At 36.6% G+C, this 19,921-nt stretch overlaps 3 protein-coding genes across 5 annotated transcripts; 2 read left to right on the top strand and 1 right to left on the bottom strand.

Moving 5' to 3' along the window:
* Nucleotides 1-2,674: 2,674 nt before the first annotated feature.
* Nucleotides 2,675-9,719, top strand: LOC119068986 (protein 60A). Of its 2 annotated transcripts, XM_037172857.1 has the most exons (7): nt 2,704-2,778; nt 3,169-3,398; nt 8,287-8,456; nt 8,561-8,747; nt 8,815-9,226; nt 9,294-9,428; nt 9,507-9,719. In XM_037172857.1, exons 1-7 carry the CDS (start codon nt 2,752-2,754, stop codon nt 9,630-9,632), a joined length of 1,287 nt encoding a protein of 428 aa, XP_037028752.1. In that variant the 5' UTR covers nt 2,704-2,751; the 3' UTR covers nt 9,633-9,719. The 2 variants fall into 2 exon arrangements, with proteins under 2 accessions (XP_037028753.1, XP_037028752.1); XM_037172858.1 differs by having other exon boundaries at nt 2,675-3,398.
* A 1,397-nt stretch (nt 9,720-11,116) lies between these two features.
* LOC119068990 (nucleoporin Nup35) lies at nt 11,117-12,792 on the top strand. Of its 2 annotated transcripts, none has more exons than XM_037172864.1 (4): nt 11,117-11,542; nt 11,607-11,767; nt 11,827-12,347; nt 12,421-12,792. In XM_037172864.1, exons 1-4 carry the CDS (start codon nt 11,380-11,382, stop codon nt 12,566-12,568), a joined length of 993 nt encoding a protein of 330 aa, XP_037028759.1. In that variant the 5' UTR covers nt 11,117-11,379; the 3' UTR covers nt 12,569-12,792. The 2 variants fall into 2 exon arrangements, with proteins under 2 accessions (XP_037028759.1, XP_037028761.1); XM_037172866.1 differs by having other exon boundaries at nt 12,424-12,792.
* Nucleotides 12,793-12,853: 61 nt separating this feature from the next.
* Nucleotides 12,854-17,770, bottom strand: LOC119068970 (claspin). Its single transcript, XM_037172835.1, has 13 exons — nt 17,385-17,770; nt 17,207-17,317; nt 17,065-17,144; nt 16,870-17,010; nt 16,392-16,732; nt 15,997-16,315; nt 15,086-15,932; nt 14,879-15,011; nt 14,641-14,804; nt 14,390-14,571; nt 13,937-14,330; nt 13,709-13,858; nt 12,854-12,987 (listed from the first exon to the last, which is right to left on the bottom strand). Exons 1-13 carry the CDS (start codon nt 17,685-17,687, stop codon nt 12,874-12,876), a joined length of 3,279 nt encoding a protein of 1,092 aa, XP_037028730.1. The 5' UTR covers nt 17,688-17,770; the 3' UTR covers nt 12,854-12,873.
* Between the last annotated feature and the right edge of the window lie 2,151 nt (nt 17,771-19,921).

A 19,921-nucleotide genomic window follows, 5' to 3' on the forward strand; every position in this document is an offset into this window, starting at 1 on the left:
ATAATTATAGCCTGAAGCTCCTTCATTCAAACTGTTTTCGATTTGCAAATTGTTTTTTTTACCTAATGTAAGTACCAACGGAGCTTAATTGTAATAGATTCGTCAGATAGTGTTACAACAACGGAATAAGCTTTATACTAGCCATGATTCCCCTCATTATTATTGTCGTATCACTTATAAATAGACATTATTTGAAAATGGCAGCTGCTTCACAAAAAAAAAGTTATGGGAACAGGACAGTTATTGGTGCAGCAAGTATCTAGGGTGCGGTAACTTCAAATAATCACTGCATAGGTCTTCACTACCTACCGTTAGTGCAATAATAATAATAGTCCACTAACCACTATAGACCTGTGGAACGTTTATTTGAACTCGCAGCACCCTAGATACCTGCTACGCCAAAAACTATCTCATTTCCTTTACTTAAAAAAAATGTGAAGAGGCTCTAGCGGAACAACAGACGTCATTGGGACCAAAAGCTGCTTGTTTCGTACTTAGAGCACCATTCCAAAAGTTTCAAATTATTGCCTAGTGAATCTAGTATTAAATTCAAGGATTCAAATGATCAGTTGACCGACTATTTCAGCTGTAACTATAGTATTTGAATCATTTTGATTACATTACAGTAAAACTGATTATGTCTCTTGACAGTTGTATCAAAAAAATATCTCCCACCGATTCCAATAGATCTTAATGGTATGAAAATTGTCAAAAGAACAAACAAAATAAACTCCAGATAGACATTTATACAGTTCTATGTGCGCCTTAAAGTGCATTCATAACAAACACATTTACCTATATTTTTTAAAGCATGGCATCTGTTTAACGTACTTTAACAGTATATATACTGAAGGGACTGGAAAAAACATTTTCCCAAAAATGAAAGGAAAAAACGGAATAGTAATCATCGATTGGTGGATCAGCAAGAGGAAGAGAGAGGATGAGAGGAAACACCTGCAATTTATCTTATCGATTCAAATTTCAAAGAAAAAAATGTCAGGTTAGGTTTATATACAGATCGAAAGGTATAATGTCGTTCCACGAATGGTTTAACCTAATAGATATTTTGATATAAATGTATTGAAATGTTATGGTTTTACGCACGAGATGTGCGATTTATCGTAACGACAACGAGCCGCTGTCGAGTTTTACTATACATCTATTGCGTAAAACAAAACAATTTCGATACAAACCCGAACTAAATGTTTTGCAATTCACAACGAATTCAAAATTACTTTAAGACACTAGTGCGAAAAAATACGTATGAAAATCTGAACAGATGATTTTCATAAGTATTTTTACTGCAGAAGGAGTGATGTCGAAAGGACATTTTATATACAAGTCAAAGTATGAAAATTTGGTTTTCAATCATAGATTTCGTTTAAGTATTCTATGATAAGAAATATTGCAGCACACAACGATTATGTAAAGGAAAATCCCATAAATGGTTGAAAACCTCAACATGTTGATGTAATATAACGAAAAATGAAAGGATTTTGCCATTCACATAACTATCGTTTCTACGTATTGAGTCCTTCAAATTCCAGCAAGTACATCATTTGTAACAACCATTGTATTCTTTATCCTGCATCATCTTTTACTGAGAAACATACAAACAAATTGGACAAAACTGAAAGTTACGCTAAGCTTTATCAGTGTTTTAAGTTTAAGTGTTTTTTTTTGTATAATAAAATTTCGAAAGACTAACATTGCCTGCAGCAAAATCTAAAATAAAGAAACTTTGTGCAGAAATATGCATTTAAAATTTACAGATTTTAACTTAACATGCATGCATATAATCGGTACAGTCAACCATATTCTATTCCTTTATTGTAAATAAATTGTTTTCAACAAGGAATTCAAACATGTTTGTTTAAGAAACAGAGAGTTACGTCTCAATAATATCGTAAAAGAATTAATCAATTTTTGAATGAATAACTTTGCGGTGTATCACAACAACTCTCTTTCGGAATACGTGCTGCATATATACAACACGGCTGGGATATAATAGCCATACGAAAAGAGAAAAAATAATAATAATAAAACAACAATATAATGACGGATGATACGCATATATATATTAAAATATAAAATGAACTTCTTTCGCTGCACATAAATATCTATTTGATGTTCCACCAATTATTACTAATCCATTATTTGAGATAAATATAATGAGAAATTCTTTGTTTATCCTTTACCGATCTTTGAACACCCATATTATTCTCGGAAACTAATTAACCTGCTGAGTATTTTTGAGTAGATTGAATATCTGACTGAACAATTTCTTACCTGGTTTATATTAACGTGATCTTTGTATATGTTAACTATGTCTTTGTAAAAAAAAACCTGGTCAACCGGTTTATTTATTGACTTTACAAGGTGATTCGAAGGAACTGGCGACGATGTTTCCACTCGGCAAAAATTGAAACCGAAAAATATATATTTAGGAACACACAAATGCTGTTGGTATACCGGTTGAATTCTTATAAATGTAAATACTGTATAAACGAGCGTCCAAACAACCGTTGTTGATTACTCAAACGAAAGACGTTTGAAAACGAAAAATAAAGCGACTGGCAAAATTACAATTAAAACTTCCGATGAGCCCTGTTGTGGGCGGGCATTAATTTGTTAAAACTAGGTATACATTTTCTCAATTATTGAATGATATGAACAAGATGTTTAGTTTTAAATGGTCAGAGCTAGTGCAGAGTAAAATAGACACTCAGTTTCGAAAAAAAAGTTTCTTAAATGTTTAACTCCATGATATATATCCCCGTATGTTTAATTTCAATTTCGTTTTTCATTCGTAACCATCAACTATTATAAATGTAACATGAGAAATTGTACGGAAAATGGTTTTTTTAAAAATATAAAATAATTTTTTTAACAAAAATTTTAGTTTTTATAAAAAAAAATGTTTTAAATAGTGTTTGTTGTTCTATGATCTGTGATTCGATTCTTTATTGGTTTTACAATAAAAAATTCAGATTTTTTTTAATGTGCCAGAAAATTGCAAAATTTATCGCTATATGGACACTGCGAACGTTGTTTTAAATAAATAAATAAATAAAAATTAAAGAGAAAAAACAAACCAACAACAAAGTTTACTATACATTAGGCCATATGTAACAAAATAATAAAAAAAATCACTTTTATTATTTAAAGAAAAATATGCGATCGAACATAAGTGTATTGTCACTTGCGGTAATTATCGTATGTGGTATTGTTTATGCTGAAGCATCTTTGTCTGGCTTTTATGTAGACAATGGCATTGATCAAACTGTGATGCATCGTATGCTAAATGGTGACGACACACAAGAAGTAGAACATGAACTGCTCGAATTACTCGGATTACCCGACCGACCGCGGAAAAAGAATTTGCATCCGTCAATGAGGTAATGTTATCATCACACACACACACACACACACATTCATATATTAATTGCATGTTAACAGATCATTGTACACATTCGTTTATTGGCATTTTTCCATTTTTATTAATAATTAGGAGCAAGTCAAGCACAATAGAATTACACGAAAGTCCCATCATTAACTTGTCTCAATCTATATCGAATTGTTGTCCTCTTTAATTTCCTTCAATTTATAAATCTTCGACAATTTTGGCTTTCGATTTTATCGGTGGCCACAGATTCTGTTCATTCTGAAATATCGTTCCCATGAATATATGATAAGGCACAGTTTTGTTGCTGGTGCAAACAATTCTATTCTTGTTGTTGAATGAAAATCGATTTTTTTTTATCTTCATTAATGTGAAGAATAGAATTTTCTATTTTGTTACAGTCAGCTTCTCTTATCGTTTTCATTGATAGAGTCGTTTAAAGAGTTCATTGATAACCAGTCCGTACATTATACAATTTGGCAGGAGAAGAACAATCTGTAGAAAACATAAAAACAGAAATCATTATTTCCTGGTCTGTCCATTTACCGATTTATCGCTGGTTTCATTTAAATATTTTGTAGTTTAGTAAATAGAAAGTTGATAAAATGAAAAATTATTTTGCATCTTTGACTGAGCATTCTCTTCGTTCTCTTCGATTCGATAGTAAATGAAAACAAAATTATTTAACTTAACGTTTCTTTTGTCGTTCATTGGCATTTTAAATTACCGTCTCTACGAGCTAAGCGATTTTTAGAACAAGCCTAAAGTTCTATTGATGCGTTGATTCATAGAGTTATACTCGAGAGTCGTCACCCATGAATTACATGGACACCCAGGCATGTTTGAAAACCATGCCACCTCTCGAGTATAACTCTACGAATTGATTCAATCGAAAGTTAACAATAAAAAACCTGCAGATTTTCGCGCTAAATTCAAATTGAATTCAATCAAAAATAAAGAGAAGTGAAGCGGAATAAGTAATGTATAACCACGCTAAAGCCAATCGATACATCTTTAGAATGGCAACGACTTTAGGTCGTAAACATTTTCTTCCTTATTACAAAAAAAAAACATTTGAAACAATGAGCAACCAAAACCAAAAGTTATTGAGCAAGTCACGGATCGAAAATATACTCCATGGTGTTCAATACTGAGAATGGACAATTCCGATCATTGAACTTACTGTATATACTGGGGATGTTCATAAAAGACGTGCAGATTTAGGGGAAGGTTGGAGTTGTGTCAACAAAACTGGAAAAACAATATTAAAGGTACATGAAAAACATGGACTAGGGGAATGGAGGGATGTTTGTCAAAAGCTACCAAGAAAGTACGGACGTCTGTTATGGACAGACCCCGCTGAGGATCGTATGATAGGAATACACATCATTGCACATTAAATTAAAACGGACATTTTATAAATTCGTTACTGGATTAGCTATTAGAAATTGAATGGTTTGAATAAAGGCTATGAATGCATTAAATTACCGCTTCAACTTTCGTGTGTTGAATGGATTGAAATTCGTAAAAAAAACGCTGATCGTCTCTAAAAGTTCTTACAACGCCATAACGAATTTTGTTAACATTGTGCCGGTATCTGAAATGAATGCTATTGTTCAAGCGGTCGAGACGAAAAGTCTTCGACTTATGCTTGTTTTGTTTTATCGAACGGTCGATTCGAGTGGTTTTATTCGAGTAGCGAAATCAGTGAATCGACGTGAATTTAAATCAAATAAACAAAAGTTTAACGACTGAGGAGCAATATATAGTGGGTTCATGCTGCGTTTGGTTTGTTTGTTTGAATTGTAATGTAATCTTTCGTAAGAAGTTTTACTCATCGCAAAAGTAACCATTTACACTGGACGGTAAAACCACACTTTCGATCTTTTAGCGATGTGCATATAATGTACACACGTTCGTAAAAATATCGTAAACAAATTACGTCACATTCCGTATAAAATGTTCACTCTTCTTCAATGATAATTGCGTTTCAAGCAAATGAAAATATCTTACGAACAATAAATATTATTTCATGGCAGTACAAATTTTCGATTCCATTTACTCTGTTAATATTAGCACACCAAAATTACAACGACTGGTTAATGTATCGACCATATCGATAAAATTTTGCGGAAACGATGAGTAAACATTAGTCAAGAGCATTCTGTTAAAGAATTCCAATGAACTTAGAGTGCAATTTATAGTTACGACACAATATGTGGCTTTGCAAAAGACAGCATTTGTGCCAGCTATGCGTTTTTCAAGAGCAATTCTATGTTGCATCTGAACACAGATCTACTCAAAAATGACCAAGACCATTTCGAATTGATTGTGGTTTAGTCTCACCCATACTGCCAACTGATAAGGGATCCTCCATAAGTCCCGTCCTAATTTTTTGTCAATAATTAGAACCATTGTTTAGTCAATCAGTCCAAAACTTTTTTAAATCATACTGTCAAAAATACACTTTTTCAAATTACTACTTATCAGTAGCGTAATTTGGAGCTATTGCATATGGCTTCACGAAAAAAATATTTTCAGAGTGATTGGGTCGCGGGAGTTGTTTTCAAAGTATTCAAAAACAAATTTTCGTTATTTGCAAGTCAAAACAATATTTTTTGTAGAGTTAAGGCCTTCGATTACGAATTTCTGGCTTTCCTAATAATAATACAACGTTTTATCGACCTTATTACTTTAGAAAACGATGTTTTGAAACCCATTCTCATTTCTTTCCCTTTACAAAACGTAATTAAATGGATTGTTCATTCGACAATCAGTTTATGAATCTAGCAAAACCACCAGTAACATTGGTTTATGATGTTTCATTTAGCTCTTTCAAAATCAATATTTATTCGGTTCTACGCTTCGTTCGTTACTTTTTCAATTAGATGTGTTGCACAAAAAAAATCTTCTTCCATGCGAGCCTGTGCACACGGGTGGCCTAATAATTATATTTATAAATAAAAAAAATCAAAGTCGGAAAAGTATGTTGTTGTGGAGACAGAATTTTCAGTCGACTTAGAAATTGAAAGTCTTTGAACTAAGTCTGAAATTAGCAGACAACTTTTTATATCAGAAAACAGATGCATTGCGATGTCATCACTAAATCTCTTACTTCGTTTGTCTAAGAGACGTGGATGCTTTGCTGAAAAACATTTGGACGTCAGTACTGGATTTTAGATTACTTTTTGATATATTTTCATCAGATAATTGAAATTTTAAATTGAAAATGTAGCACCGCAATAACGACCACGAATATGCAAACTAAGTTTCGTTGAACTTCTGTATTATCTCAGAGCTGGTCAAACTGCAAAGCAAATCTAATTTTTATTGAAACAAATTCATGGTCGTTATTGCCGTCGTACAAAAAGGATTCTGGTGAAAAGATATCATCGAAAATTAAATACAAAACACACAAATGTAGGCTACAATTTTACCTAAGCATCCATGCCCCTTAATGCTAAGATTAGTGCTATGTGATAAAAGACCGAGCTTCGAGTTGAATTATGACAATAGTAGTATATTACGTCCTTTATAAGTTTGTTATTTGTGAGCTTTGCGGGACGATCCAAAGGCGAGCCAAAACAATAGCTCACAAGCAATTACGTAAGATATTATATATGTACCCTGCGGGTGGAATGTGACGAGCTATGATGTAAAGTACGCTTTACCACACGCTTGTATGTAAAAATAATTCTCCGCATTTCCTTCAGTTATATGATTGCTAATTTTGCTTTCATTAATTCTAAAACGACAGCTATTAGGCAGAGCAAATCGAAATGACCCAAACGTTTACATTTCGTATTCAGAGAATATCCAATTTCATTGCTGACAACACCTGTTGTACCTCAGTCATAAATTCAGTCACAACAACGAAAAAACGTTTTCGTTATATTTAAATTCTTTCTATAAATATCATAATCTTATAATTTTGGAGGCCATCACAGTACAATAAATGATTTGATGTCTGTTTGGATCATGAAGACAATAAATAAGATGATGTTACCACTCTGATTGTATCAGCATGTCAAGAACAAGCTTACATAACAGCTAAATGCTCTCTACACACTGAGCAAGAACCTTTGTAAGACGCTTAAACTTTCAACCAAAATCGGTTTTTAATACTTAAGGATGATATAATAAAATGTGGCTATTTCACACCCACTCTTCTCTTCTCTTCTACCAACACACTTCAAGCATGAGTGGTACTCTAAATAGAGTACTTAAACTGAACAGTGTACCAAACAAATTTTATGATTGTAAATTTCATACCAAGTAGTACTCTGGCAGCTGTCTCTTAAAGCACTTTTAGTGGATATCAAAAAAGGCTTTTTAAAACGAGTATGTGATGCAGATGACCTGTAGCTTTCAACATGTACATGAAAGTTAATTGAACATGTGGATCAAAATGAATAACAAGATTTGGTGCTTTCGCAGGGGATTGTTTAAAATTGCATTTTTCACACATTTTACATGCATATTGAATATTGGACTGTACTGGGAGAATGTCTTTTGAAGAGTCTTGTACATTTACCAAATTCGCTAGGGTACCGAAGTTACGATTTTAATTAGTTTTAATGACGGCGACTTAACGAAAAAAAATATCTCTGACCTCAAGTCTGAACAGACTGCCTCCAAAATTACATCAATTAAATCATTTAAACTGCTAGAACTGAACGGAATATTTTGTTTCAGTTAGTGTGTGGTCCTCTATAATCCTCTTCTTTCACAATGACAAAAATTCTAGTCAAATTCCTGACGAAAATACCGATAACACTGGGGTTGGACGTTGGTCTTGAGTGTGTGAATGATAGCGGTCCGAACGCAGGTTTATTGACACTCTAGCTCAACTAGCTTTTCAAATGTAATCTAATTCATTTTAGGAAATCAGCACCAAAATTTCTGTTGGATGTGTACAAACGCTTAAACGACGAATCGAATGGAATACTGAGTCGGCCTGTCCGTAGTATAGAATCGGATGAAAATCTCATCACCAGCATAGACAAGGAAGCAATCGAAGAAAGTGACATTATCATGACTTTCCTCAATAAAAGTGAGTTTTACAGTGAATTGAACGTTCAGTCAACGCACCAATGTTGGTGCAATGGTTCAGTTTAAGTTTATTCGGAATTGCTTACGAATCCTTATATTTTACAGAAAATCACGTGGCAGAAGTGCGACATGAACGGGGACGTAAACTTTGGTTTGATGTATCGGATGCATCGAAGGACGCAACATTGTTGATGGGCGAACTCAGAATTTATCAAAATCCGAATCTAGGAAAGTGGAGGAATGAGACGAAAGAATTTGCGATAACAGTGTACGCAATCACCAAGAATGATGGGTGAGTTTTATTCATCTCCTCCATCATTGAATATTTTAACGGAAAATGTTATTTTTTTGTGGTACAGTGAACGTGAACTACTGATGCTATCAACAGCCAACACAACCTCTGATTATCATGGCTGGCTAGAGATGAGCGTAACCGAAGCTGTTGAAAAATGGTTGTCAGATAGTAGCAGCAACAAAGGTCTATACATCAGTGCACATGCCATTAATAAGCCAGAACATGAAGTTCGTTTGGATGATATTGGTTTGGTGAATATCAAAGGAAATGACGAATATCAACCGTTTATGGTTGGATATTTCAAAGGTCAAAATATTGTGAAGCCTACGAGGCTTCTTCGATCGAAACGTAACGCATCGAAGCGTCGAAAAAAGTCTGAAATGCGAAATCCGCTGATTGAACATAGACTATTGGAGAACCATAAGAGTTGTCAAATACAAACGCTGTATGTTAGCTTTAAGGATTTAAATTGGCAGGTGAGTCACTTGATCATTTTTGTCCCACATTTCAAAAGTCTTACAAATTTTCCGTTTCACCAAAAAGGATTGGATTATTGCACCGGACGGATATGGTGCTTTTTACTGCAGCGGTGAATGTAATTTTCCGTTAAACGCTCACATGAACGCAACAAATCACGCAATCGTACAAACGCTGGCACATTTAATGCAACCAATGAAGGTAATGTGTCGTGACGACAGTCTGCGATACTTTTTGTTGTTTGGTCAAATTGAATAACGAATCCAACATTCATTTCAGGTACCAAAACCATGTTGCGCGCCAACAAAACTCAGTGCCATATCGGTATTATATTTCTTGGATGAAGCGAACGTTAATTTAAAAAAGTACAAAAATATGGTCGTGAAAAGCTGTGGTTGCCATTGAAATTGGTATTCTTTTTCCTACTCATTTGTACAGTGCGATATGAATTCAATAAAATCATGATCGGAGGTCAGTCTGAAATTATAAAATGTTTTCGTTTTGTTTCTTTCATTATCTTTGTTGCGAGCCAATAATAAACAACAAACAACAAGAGAAGTAAAAATTGCCCCGCCGTCATGGTTTCGTAGTGCGCTACTTCCTTTTTAATGGAATGGAGGCCAAAACTAATTTCCTGATCCCACAACGTTTTTCTCAAGATAAAACTACCTACGGGTCCCTGCTGTAATACTAGAAATATCGACCAGTGGTTGCTACATTCGTAAACTTTACGAGTGGAACCTCAAATTCTACAACTTTAACATAGCGACATCAAAATAGTAAGGCCGACGGACCCTGACAGCTCTGACGTTATATTGCAGTATGGGTTATCGGAGAATTTTGTGATACAAACACACTCATAAGTGTGTCTTTCGATGGGCAACAAGTTTCAGTACATGTCTTTTCGACAAGTGTAGAATGTGCATCAGAGCCGAAGGCGATAAAATACGCGACGGATTAGGCGAATATCACAAAATTGTTTCCGAATTCAGTAGCAGCATCCAAGGTATTCTGTTTTACTGCCTACCAGTTGAATTTCAAATAAAAACTCACGAAAAATGGATCGAAAATATTCCGCTTGTAATGAATAATTTTTACAGGCAAATTGCTATATAACGTTCAACTTTCGCATGGGTCAGGCAGTAAATTATCATCATAACGTACAGTCATAGAGTAATTTCGGTAAAGAAAATGCTGAGCAAAAGAATCAAGGGTAATCTGTACCTACATCGGAGAATCGAAACTTTAATCATACTCAACATATTTGCTGAGTTATTTTTCTTCGAGCTTCATTAACCACCAGCGTTACTGGTGTAATTATGTAAAATAACTAAACATACTTTTTGAGACAAAATAGAAATCATCCTCATGTGATACAGCCTTTGAAATTCGCAGGCATCTAGTTGAATGACTATGCCTCATACAAGATGTTTGTTGGTAGTCATGATTGTCATGATTGGTATTGCTGTAAAGCTTACATCTCAGGCTAAACAGCAACTATATTTTTGTGTTCAAACGAGTCACCAGTAAGGTCCAAACAGTTTTCGATGCTTCACGCAGGTCCCAAAAAACGAAAAATCGATTTAATTAAATATTTTCCCATCGAAATATTTTGGGAATAGTCATTTCGTCATCCTGGGAGGCCCCTGAGCACATTCCCATAAAAATATCCCATGTGCACGAGAGGTCGAATAAAAAATTTTTAAAGCTCACAATGACTTCTTACCTTCAGTTTTTCTTTAACAATAGTTGCAAAACCAATCTTGCCTTGTTATGCACACAGCATATTTGAAATTTTGCGCAAAACAACTGGACAATGGCTAACGTCATTGCTAAGTGAATTGTCACGCAAAACATCGCAGTCATCGCATCGGCGTTCTTCTCCGACCGATTTGACAGAACGAGTTTCTGAAGATACATTAAAATATTCGACGGTTTTTATTGACTAACCTAAACGACGTAAACTGTATTAGAGTGATATCAGTCGATCAGAAGTTAAAAATTCGAAATCATTTCTAAATTAGTTGAATGTGCTGTGACTTCCATCTGCGATCATCGTTGCTTTTTATGCTGTGCAATTGACGTGTTTCCATAACGTAAATTTAAATTAAACGAAAGGACAAAAAAAAATCGAAAACAAGCCGCTAGAAGCATGGAGCCAATGACACTGAGTCCATTAGCTGGAAGTCCAGTTAATCAGCCATCACATCAAATGTCTGGAAATATAAATTTTCTTCCCGCATTCCTAATGGGAGAATCAACAACGCCTGTAACAAATCCAATGTCTCCCAATAACGCGCGAAATTTGGCATTCGGTAAATTTACTTGTTGATTCAAGTCATTATGCTCCTTGCCGTGAACTGATTTTTTCGTCTTTAGGACAACAGCAACAACAACATCATTATCAACAACAGTCACATCATCCACGGGATGTCACCCAATCGCCAAACGATTTAAACAGATCGATTTTACACCAAAAGTCACTGTTCGGATTTCAGTCACCGCCGCCATCGAATGTTAACAATGGTCCACCGACAAAGGTAAAAACTGACTTTCTATACTTTGCATACGTTCCCGATCCAAACTGGTTCAATTCCAGGGCTTATTCGACGCCCTACAAGAAGAGAAAAACTTCATTGAACATTCGCCATTCAACCACAGCCAATTGAATCGCTCGAATCGGCCAGCGACTAGTGCCAGTTTCAATCAATCATATCAATACAATCCGAATCAATCGATCAACGATTCGTATCTGAACCAGAGCGAATTCCATACATCTCACATTATGTCACCGCCACAATCGTACGATTTTCGTCACAGCATGGCCAATTCATCCAATATGATCTCATCGCGGCAATCAAGTTTCTGGATCACCGTTTTCGGATTCCCGCAATCGGCCACATCGATGATTCTATCGCATTTCGCTCAATGTGGTACGATTGTGGAAAAGGTTTTTGCACCGCAATGCGGCAATTGGATCCACTTGAAATACTCGTCGCGATTGGAATGCGACAAGGCGATCAACTATAACGAACGAATTATCGGTACCGGTTTCATGATCGGTGTGGTATACTGCAAAGACGAGTCAATTGTCGATAAGGAAAACATCGAGAAAAATAGGTAAGAGAGCGGGCAGACCGAATTTACACTTTCAAGGGAAAATCTCCATGTGATTCAATTGATTTAAATTCAGCAGTCTACCGGTGAATCGTGTTCGGCCATTAGCTCACGTCGCGTACAAGAATGCTCAAACACCAACCGAAGTTGCGGCTAGTCCAACGGCACCGAAAAAAAGTTCCGGTATCATCAACAATGTTATGGAATCGATATTTGGATGGTAAAAGAAGGTGATAATCGAATGTGTCGAGCGAATTGTGCATACACCACCGTCACAGCATAATTACCAGCAATATTTTTCGTTTATATTTTTTTGTTGTCGATAAATGAATGACTCCATTCTGGATGGGGTGGTGGGGTCATTCATTGCAGCACGTGATGAACATAACTCTGTCAAAATTTAGTGTTATGCTAATGAATATACAAAAAGTATTTCGATGTGACTAAATGGTCGTTGGTTTTTCTAGTTCTGCTTGAATCAGTTGCTTGAAATCAGAAACATTTCCCATTTTTTGAATATCTCTTTTATTTACATCAATTTGTCTAGCACAGACAACGTACTTTTCTTCATCTTTTTCGTAGTCTTGCGATTTTTGCTATCACCATCGGTACCATCGTCGTCCAGTTTCCGTTTACCTAGCGGCTAATATTCAAAATGATATCAAGATTAGTTTAAGGTTTACGAAAATAAATTGAGAATGGAGTCGCATTGTCATTTCGCCGTGAAAATAGCCACAAGAAAAATTAGAGTTCAAAGGCTAGAAGAGAACTACATTGCCAAAAATATTTGTTCTGGCTGGCACCTTGGCTTTTGAAACCAAGTTGGTCTAAAACTGAAGTTACGAGTTCCACTTGAGTAATGGAAACATGAAAATGAATTCGTTTGGAAGGTCGTGTTTGAAACGACAGATTTTCAATCAGGTTGTCAAGCTCAACCGACTCCAGAGGGTACATTGCTAGCCTTTAAAACAAAGTTCCTTCTGTCTCGCAACAAATGCCATAAGCTACTTTATGAGGGAGTGATATGCACATGGGTTTTCGGTCAATTAGATCGAAAGTAGCAACAAATTCAATGACTTCATTGACCAGTTGACAATGATCTTACCTGCAGCTATTATGAGAGGCGTCGATCTTTGGCTGTCTTTGGTGTAAAGATTCAATTAAAAAATTCACAAAATCTTCGGTGCTAGGTCCGCAAGGACCAATCAAATTCGGATTTTGTGTTAGCAAACATTCTAAGTCAAAATATTTCAGAATTGCTTGTAACAAAGAGAGTATGAGTCAGAGCTTATCGCTTTTTTCGCTGTCGTTGCCAATAACAGATGAAATCGCTTCTCCCATTCTATCTAAAACAGCGAACTTACCTTGTCATCGTCTGTCGAAATCACGTTGAACAAAAAGTTCTTCGAATTCGTATTCACGCTGGGTATACCGCCATCTTCGGTTGACATTTTGGCCAAATTGGCTAACGTTTGCTCATCCCGTATCAGCAACGAACTGCGATGTGTTTGTTCCTGTCAAGCATAACTGTTCAGCTCTGTACCTCATACATAAACACACAATTAAGGGCACTGACATAGTGCCAAACATACCTCCTTCATTTTACTGATTAGAAATGATAGATCCTTCGTCGCCGACGTATTCAAATTGGCTGTGGTCTTAACGATGGAAATTCGTTTCTTTGTCTTCGTGGTCAATACCAATTTACTGTCGTTGATTGTCTCGTTCTGGGCTTTCGTTTCCTGCAAAATATTATTCCGCTCGTGCCTCATGCGACGCCATGTTTCTTCCGTTTCATCGTCACTTTTCGCATTTTCATTTCCATCCACATCGCCGTTCCGTTGATTTTCGTCCAAATTCAGCGAATTTTCCATGTGCTTCCACCGATACTGACGCTGTCTACCCAGACCACTTTCTTCTTCATCCTCGAAATGTGTGTCCTTGATAATTTTCACTTCTCGGGCATCTTGATCGAGCATGCGTCGCCTGAGGGCACACACACAAAGATATGACTCGATTCGATTTTGAAGTGGATTGAAATCTACCTGTGAATTCTATCCAATTCCGACATCAATTGATTTTGATCGAACTCATCTTCGTCACCCAGTTCCATTTCAAATTTGTCAAGGTTACGTTCGTCCTCATCGGCACTGCCCCATTCTGATTCGGAAAGCTCGGCTTCATTTTCGAAAAAGTCGGAGATTTTCTTCTTTTGCACAACGGGAACCTGTTAATGAGTCAGAACATAAATTATTTGCAATGAATGCAATCAACCACAAAGGAGGGTCAAACTCACCTCAATTTCATTTTCTTCGGAATCATACTCGACGATTTTCTCTACAGCTTCTTCATCTTCGGATAAATTGTCAGTCTCAGCATTGCTTTCGTGATTGTCGTCATCTTCAGAAGCGTCATCGTTTTCACGAATATTTGTGTCTTCGTTGTCCTGTTCTTCATCATCTATGGAGTGATAATGTGAAGTTGAGTGTTCTTATGACTCAACAATAAAAGGATTGACTAGTCCAAAGACTTACCTGAAATATTAATTTTTTTCCTTTGCTTCGATCTTTTCGGTAGACCGATCTCGTCATCACTGAATTCGTTCTCCGAAAAGTTGTTTGCTTGCGTTCCAAAACTTGGATCGGGGACGGTCTCAACGAAATTGCCCTGACAAATTGGAACGACAGTTTGACATTTACTTTTGCTGAAAAGATTGGAAGAATGGACTGTTACCAACTTACATTTGTTGCTTGAGTAACGAATGAACCGGAGCATAGATCCAGCAGCTCCGTTACAGACATACTGTCAGCGGTTTGCGTAAACAATGTGGATAAATTGTTGTCGGTTTCATTTTGTTCACTATCACCGAAGGGAATGATTTTGCCGCATGAATCAATCATTTGATCGGCGCGACTTTGATTTTTGCTTATTTGAGACATTGTCTTGTCAACGGGATCTTCAGGTGCAAATTGGTTTTCGTCTAGGCCAAGGTCCAGGCTGATTGATGTTGTATTCAAATCAGCCGATTTTATCGAATCTTCTTGCTGTCCTGTTTCATCGTCGTCATCGGAGTTGTCCATCAAAATTATTCGCTTTCTTGGTTTCGTTTTTTGGACCAGTTCGCATCCATCCGATACAGATTGAATTTCTTCGTCTTCGGCCGCTTCATCTTCAGCAGCTTCGTCATCTTCTTCATCGGATCCGTCATTGTCGTCGGATGCAGAGTTGCTATCATTTCCATTATTCATTTCAATGTCTTCCGCCTCCTCCTCATCACCATTTCCACCAATATTCTCTTTCTCAATTTCCTCGTCGGAGTTTAATTTATTATTGCCAACTGAATTTTCGATCTCCTTTCCTTTGTCGGCCTGAATTTCACAGTCACTGTCACTGTCCTCCAATGGAATTTTTATCGTCGGCATCTGCTTCTTCTGCAATTCTTCTTTTCGTTTCGCTGCAATTCGTAGACTCAATTCCTGTTTCAATTTGAACACATCCTTCCGTGGCTTCGAATAAATGCAATTTGCCTCATCCGACTCTATTTTTACGTTATTCAGTTCAATCACACCGTTTTCGGCGCTCAAAATGCTGAAATATTCGAAATTTTGTGGTCTGAAATAGTTGGTAGAGAGGTGGCTTCCCAGTTTCTTACCTAATTTCCTTAGCTGGACGGTTCGGCTTCAAGACAACGTGTTTTATAAATCTTGCCATCAACTCGTCACCACCAGTTTTCGTTGGACTTACATCATCATCCAGATTAATGACACCGTTAACCGGTCCCTTCAGACAAGGTTTAATATTACTGTAAAATGGAAGTATATCCTTCAACGTTTTGGCTTCGTTTCTTTCGGTTTCCCCGAAATTGTAGTCAATTTCGATGGGTTCGTTTGACTTGGCCTCGGTTTCTTGACTATCCACTGCATTAGCAGCAGTCACGATGACATCTTCGCTTGAAACGCCAGCAGGGTGTCCTGGAAACAAAAGTACATTTGAAGGATCGCAATGCGGCAATCAAAAACTAACAGATTGACAATGACGATAACTTACGTTTCGGGCTTTCCATTTCAACATTGCACAAATCGGCAGCACCATTCAAAATCTTTGTCAAATCAATAACATCTTTTACAGTGTCAATTGGTTGGGCGACTTCTACATCGTTTGGTTTCTCTGAAACGCTATCAATTTGTGTCGATTCTGCATCGTTACATGTAGCTTCCATAGGCTCCGCAGCGTCTTTAGCCACAACAGCCAAGTCAACCAAAGTCTCCTCACTCCCCGTTTGTTCATCACTTTTCGATTTTGTTTCGTTGTCATCGTCGTTGTTTGTATCGTCACTTTCACTGCGGTAAAACTCTTGCGACTCCTTGTTTCTGTCTTCAAGGGATTTTCTGTAGGATATGGAAGATCTGCGATGTTAATCTTTGCTTAAAGCACGAGAGACGTTAGTGCTTGTCTGCCAAGGAAGTCAGTCCACTTATCCTAGACTTTGATTTTCCAATTAAAGTCAAAGTTCGTTGCTACTTACGCATATTGCTCCAATTCTTCTTGCGACATCTTTATGGTTGCAGCTGCCTTTTTTGTCAGAGCCATCGGAACTGGTCGGTTAATAGTTCGTCGGTTTAGAAAATCCTTTAGCGAATGTTGTTTCGGCTTATGGTACGGAACGCTTGAACGAGAAGACTTTACATCCCTCGGCTTATTAAATTGTTGGTCTACTCACCTCAGATGACACTGTCTGGCTAATCGTTGAGATTCGCTCTGAATCAATTTCATCTGTTCTTCAGCTTGCTTCGCCGACATCTTGAGCAAGAAAAATTTATGTTTTTATTTTGTCCACGCAAGTGTTACGTTTACTTAATTACCCGCTGTGGAGCTCGATCGGTTTTCTTTGTAGTCACGGTTTCAGGGACATGCCTGTCGCTTTCATCTGATGACGATTCTCCATCACACAATGCACTGATCTTTGATTTATGCTAAGGGTAAAATGGAAACACACGTACCGATCACCTGGGCATGATTGCTGAAAGACAGTTACAATACCTCATTGTCGGCGATCTCCCGTTCGTCAGATTTCTTCTTTGTTCTTTTCTTTTTACGTGGAGTGGTCGTAGCGTTTCTGTCATCATCATCACTAGATTCTTTCGATTCATCGCTGTTTTCGTCAGAGTTGCTTCCAAATCCATTTGTTTCAACAGGATCTTCCGGAGGTGTATCTACCACTTCATCTTCGGAGTCTGTCTCGTCAATTCGCAGTGCCTGTTTTCCATGTTTCTTTCTAGCAGTGAAATCAATATCTTCATCGGAATCATTTGAAGCTATTTCGTTTAGGGCAGTGTCTTCCATTTGTGTGATGAATTGAAACAACTTAGATTAGAAGAAATCCAAAATACAATTTTGGCGGAAATTTTGGCGGTTTTCAAAAACTGTCAACGTTCATAATATAAACACTATTTTGACATTAGCAACTAGTGCGTTTTATTACCAGACTAAAGAATCAAGAGATTCTGTAAAGAATGACTATTTTAAAATTTTTAAGAAATGGCTAGACCTTCTTAACAAAATGTGTGAAACAATAGTTATTTACGTATCGAAAGAGTTACGAAAGTTGAAAAATGTTATGCCAAGAGCCGAAACTGACAGAAAAATGTAAGCCAAAGGGCGAAAGCGAAGCGTTACAGCATTACAAAACTTGGTATAAAAAAGAAAAGTCTCGTTTTCGTGTGTTTATTGACCTTGGCTTCGCCTTGTATCAACAAAATTCACACGAAAACTCTACTTTTCATCTTTTTATCCCCAGTCATGTAATATATATTACACACTTGTCACGAAGAAGTCGAGGCTTGCCGAGACTGATAGTGACAAGTGTGTACTCTATTTTATCATATAAGCGAAAACGAGACAACAACATAGACCTGAAGTGTAATGTTTGAATTAAACTTCTAGTGAAGTAATTTTGACATCCGAACATCGCGAGTATGTGATAATATATATTACACACTTGTCACGAATAAATCTAGGCTTGCCGAGACTGATAGTGTGTACTCTATTTTATCACATAAGCGAAAACGAGACCTGAAGTGTATTTTTTGAATTATTCTTCTAATTAAGTTATTTTGACATCCGAACACCGCGCGTATGTGATAAAATACTATTTTACCCTTAATGATACGAAAACAGACGAGATCACGCACCGAACGCGACAAAACTTAAATATACAGCGGAACTGAGCGAATCCTCTCTTTGCATCGATCTAATGAATTGACGTATACGAAAGTGGAGCTAACTCTCTCACTCTCTTTTGCTCTTTTTGTTTTTTTTTTATGTTTTTCGTATCATAAAGCGTGTAAAATAGATCGATGCAAAGAGAGGATTCGCTTAGTTTCGCTGTATATTTAATTTTTGTGGCTGTACGGTACTGTTTAAATTTCCATAGAACGCAATGGGAAAGAATGAGACACACTGATATTATTTTTTGCCGTACATCGGCAAACACGCATATATCTGAACGAAAATAGCTCTCTTTGCATCGGTCTATTGTGTTCATGACTTCTATGGCTTCTTATTGAGAGCCATCTGTTGAAAAGCTTCGTGTAAACAGCGTCTCTTGTATAAAGAAACCACAATTTGTGTAATCATTAAGTATGGTTTCCACTCAACAAAAAGTACTCCGTGAGAGAGCTGTCAAATAAACAAAGAAAAAGTTGAAAAAATTCAATTTTGTCTCTCACACGGAGTGCTTTTTTGGTTAGCGGAAAACAAGCATTATTGAACGGAATTCACATCGAGACACGTATCGGACTACAAAATATTAAAGTTTGGACCTTTTATCACCAAATTGCAGAGAAAAAGTGTTTAAAATAATTTGTGAAACGAATGATAATAACGTTTTAAAACAGCACAACACTGGTCACGAAACATGTAGAATTTCACAATAGTAGAGAGAGAGAGAGAGAGAGAGAGAGAGAAATTCGATACCATTAGTGCAAGGGAAGCCGACAGAGACACGCTAAATTTAAAGCGTGGATACTTGAGGATGAAGCTAATAAATAGTTCTAGCAGTAGAGCAACATTTTCTCTACCAATGTCAAAAAAAATATTTTTGGAGACTATTTATTATCTTCATCCCTCAAGTATCCACGCCCCTATGACTGATGACTGCTTGAAAATCACGTTTTTTAAATTTAGCGTGCCTCTGCCGGCTCTCTTGCACTTATGCTACTGAATTTTTGTACAACAGTTATTACAATTTCAGGCACTACCGATTGCAACCACAACCAGTTTTCCAGCACTCTCTCTCTCTCTGTAGACAGGATGGGCATGCACACTGTCACCTACAGTACGGATGAAAATCAAAAAAATTTGTGGAACCTTGTTCAGGGCTCAGAGCTAACTAATAATTCCAAAAATATCAAAGTGCATCGAGATGCTCAGTTAAAATTCATTCATGAGATTTAAAGATTTAAAGAGCAGAAATGAATTTTTTCTCAATTTTGTCTGAAATAGCTGGAAATAATATGAAATAGTGAGAAAAAGGAGGAAAGTGAGCAAATCTAGCAAAAGTGACTCACTTTCGCTAA

This window comes from Bradysia coprophila (assembly GCF_014529535.1).
Source record: "Bradysia coprophila strain Holo2 chromosome X unlocalized genomic scaffold, BU_Bcop_v1 contig_20, whole genome shotgun sequence".
NCBI lineage: Eukaryota > Metazoa > Arthropoda > Insecta > Diptera > Sciaridae > Bradysia > Bradysia coprophila.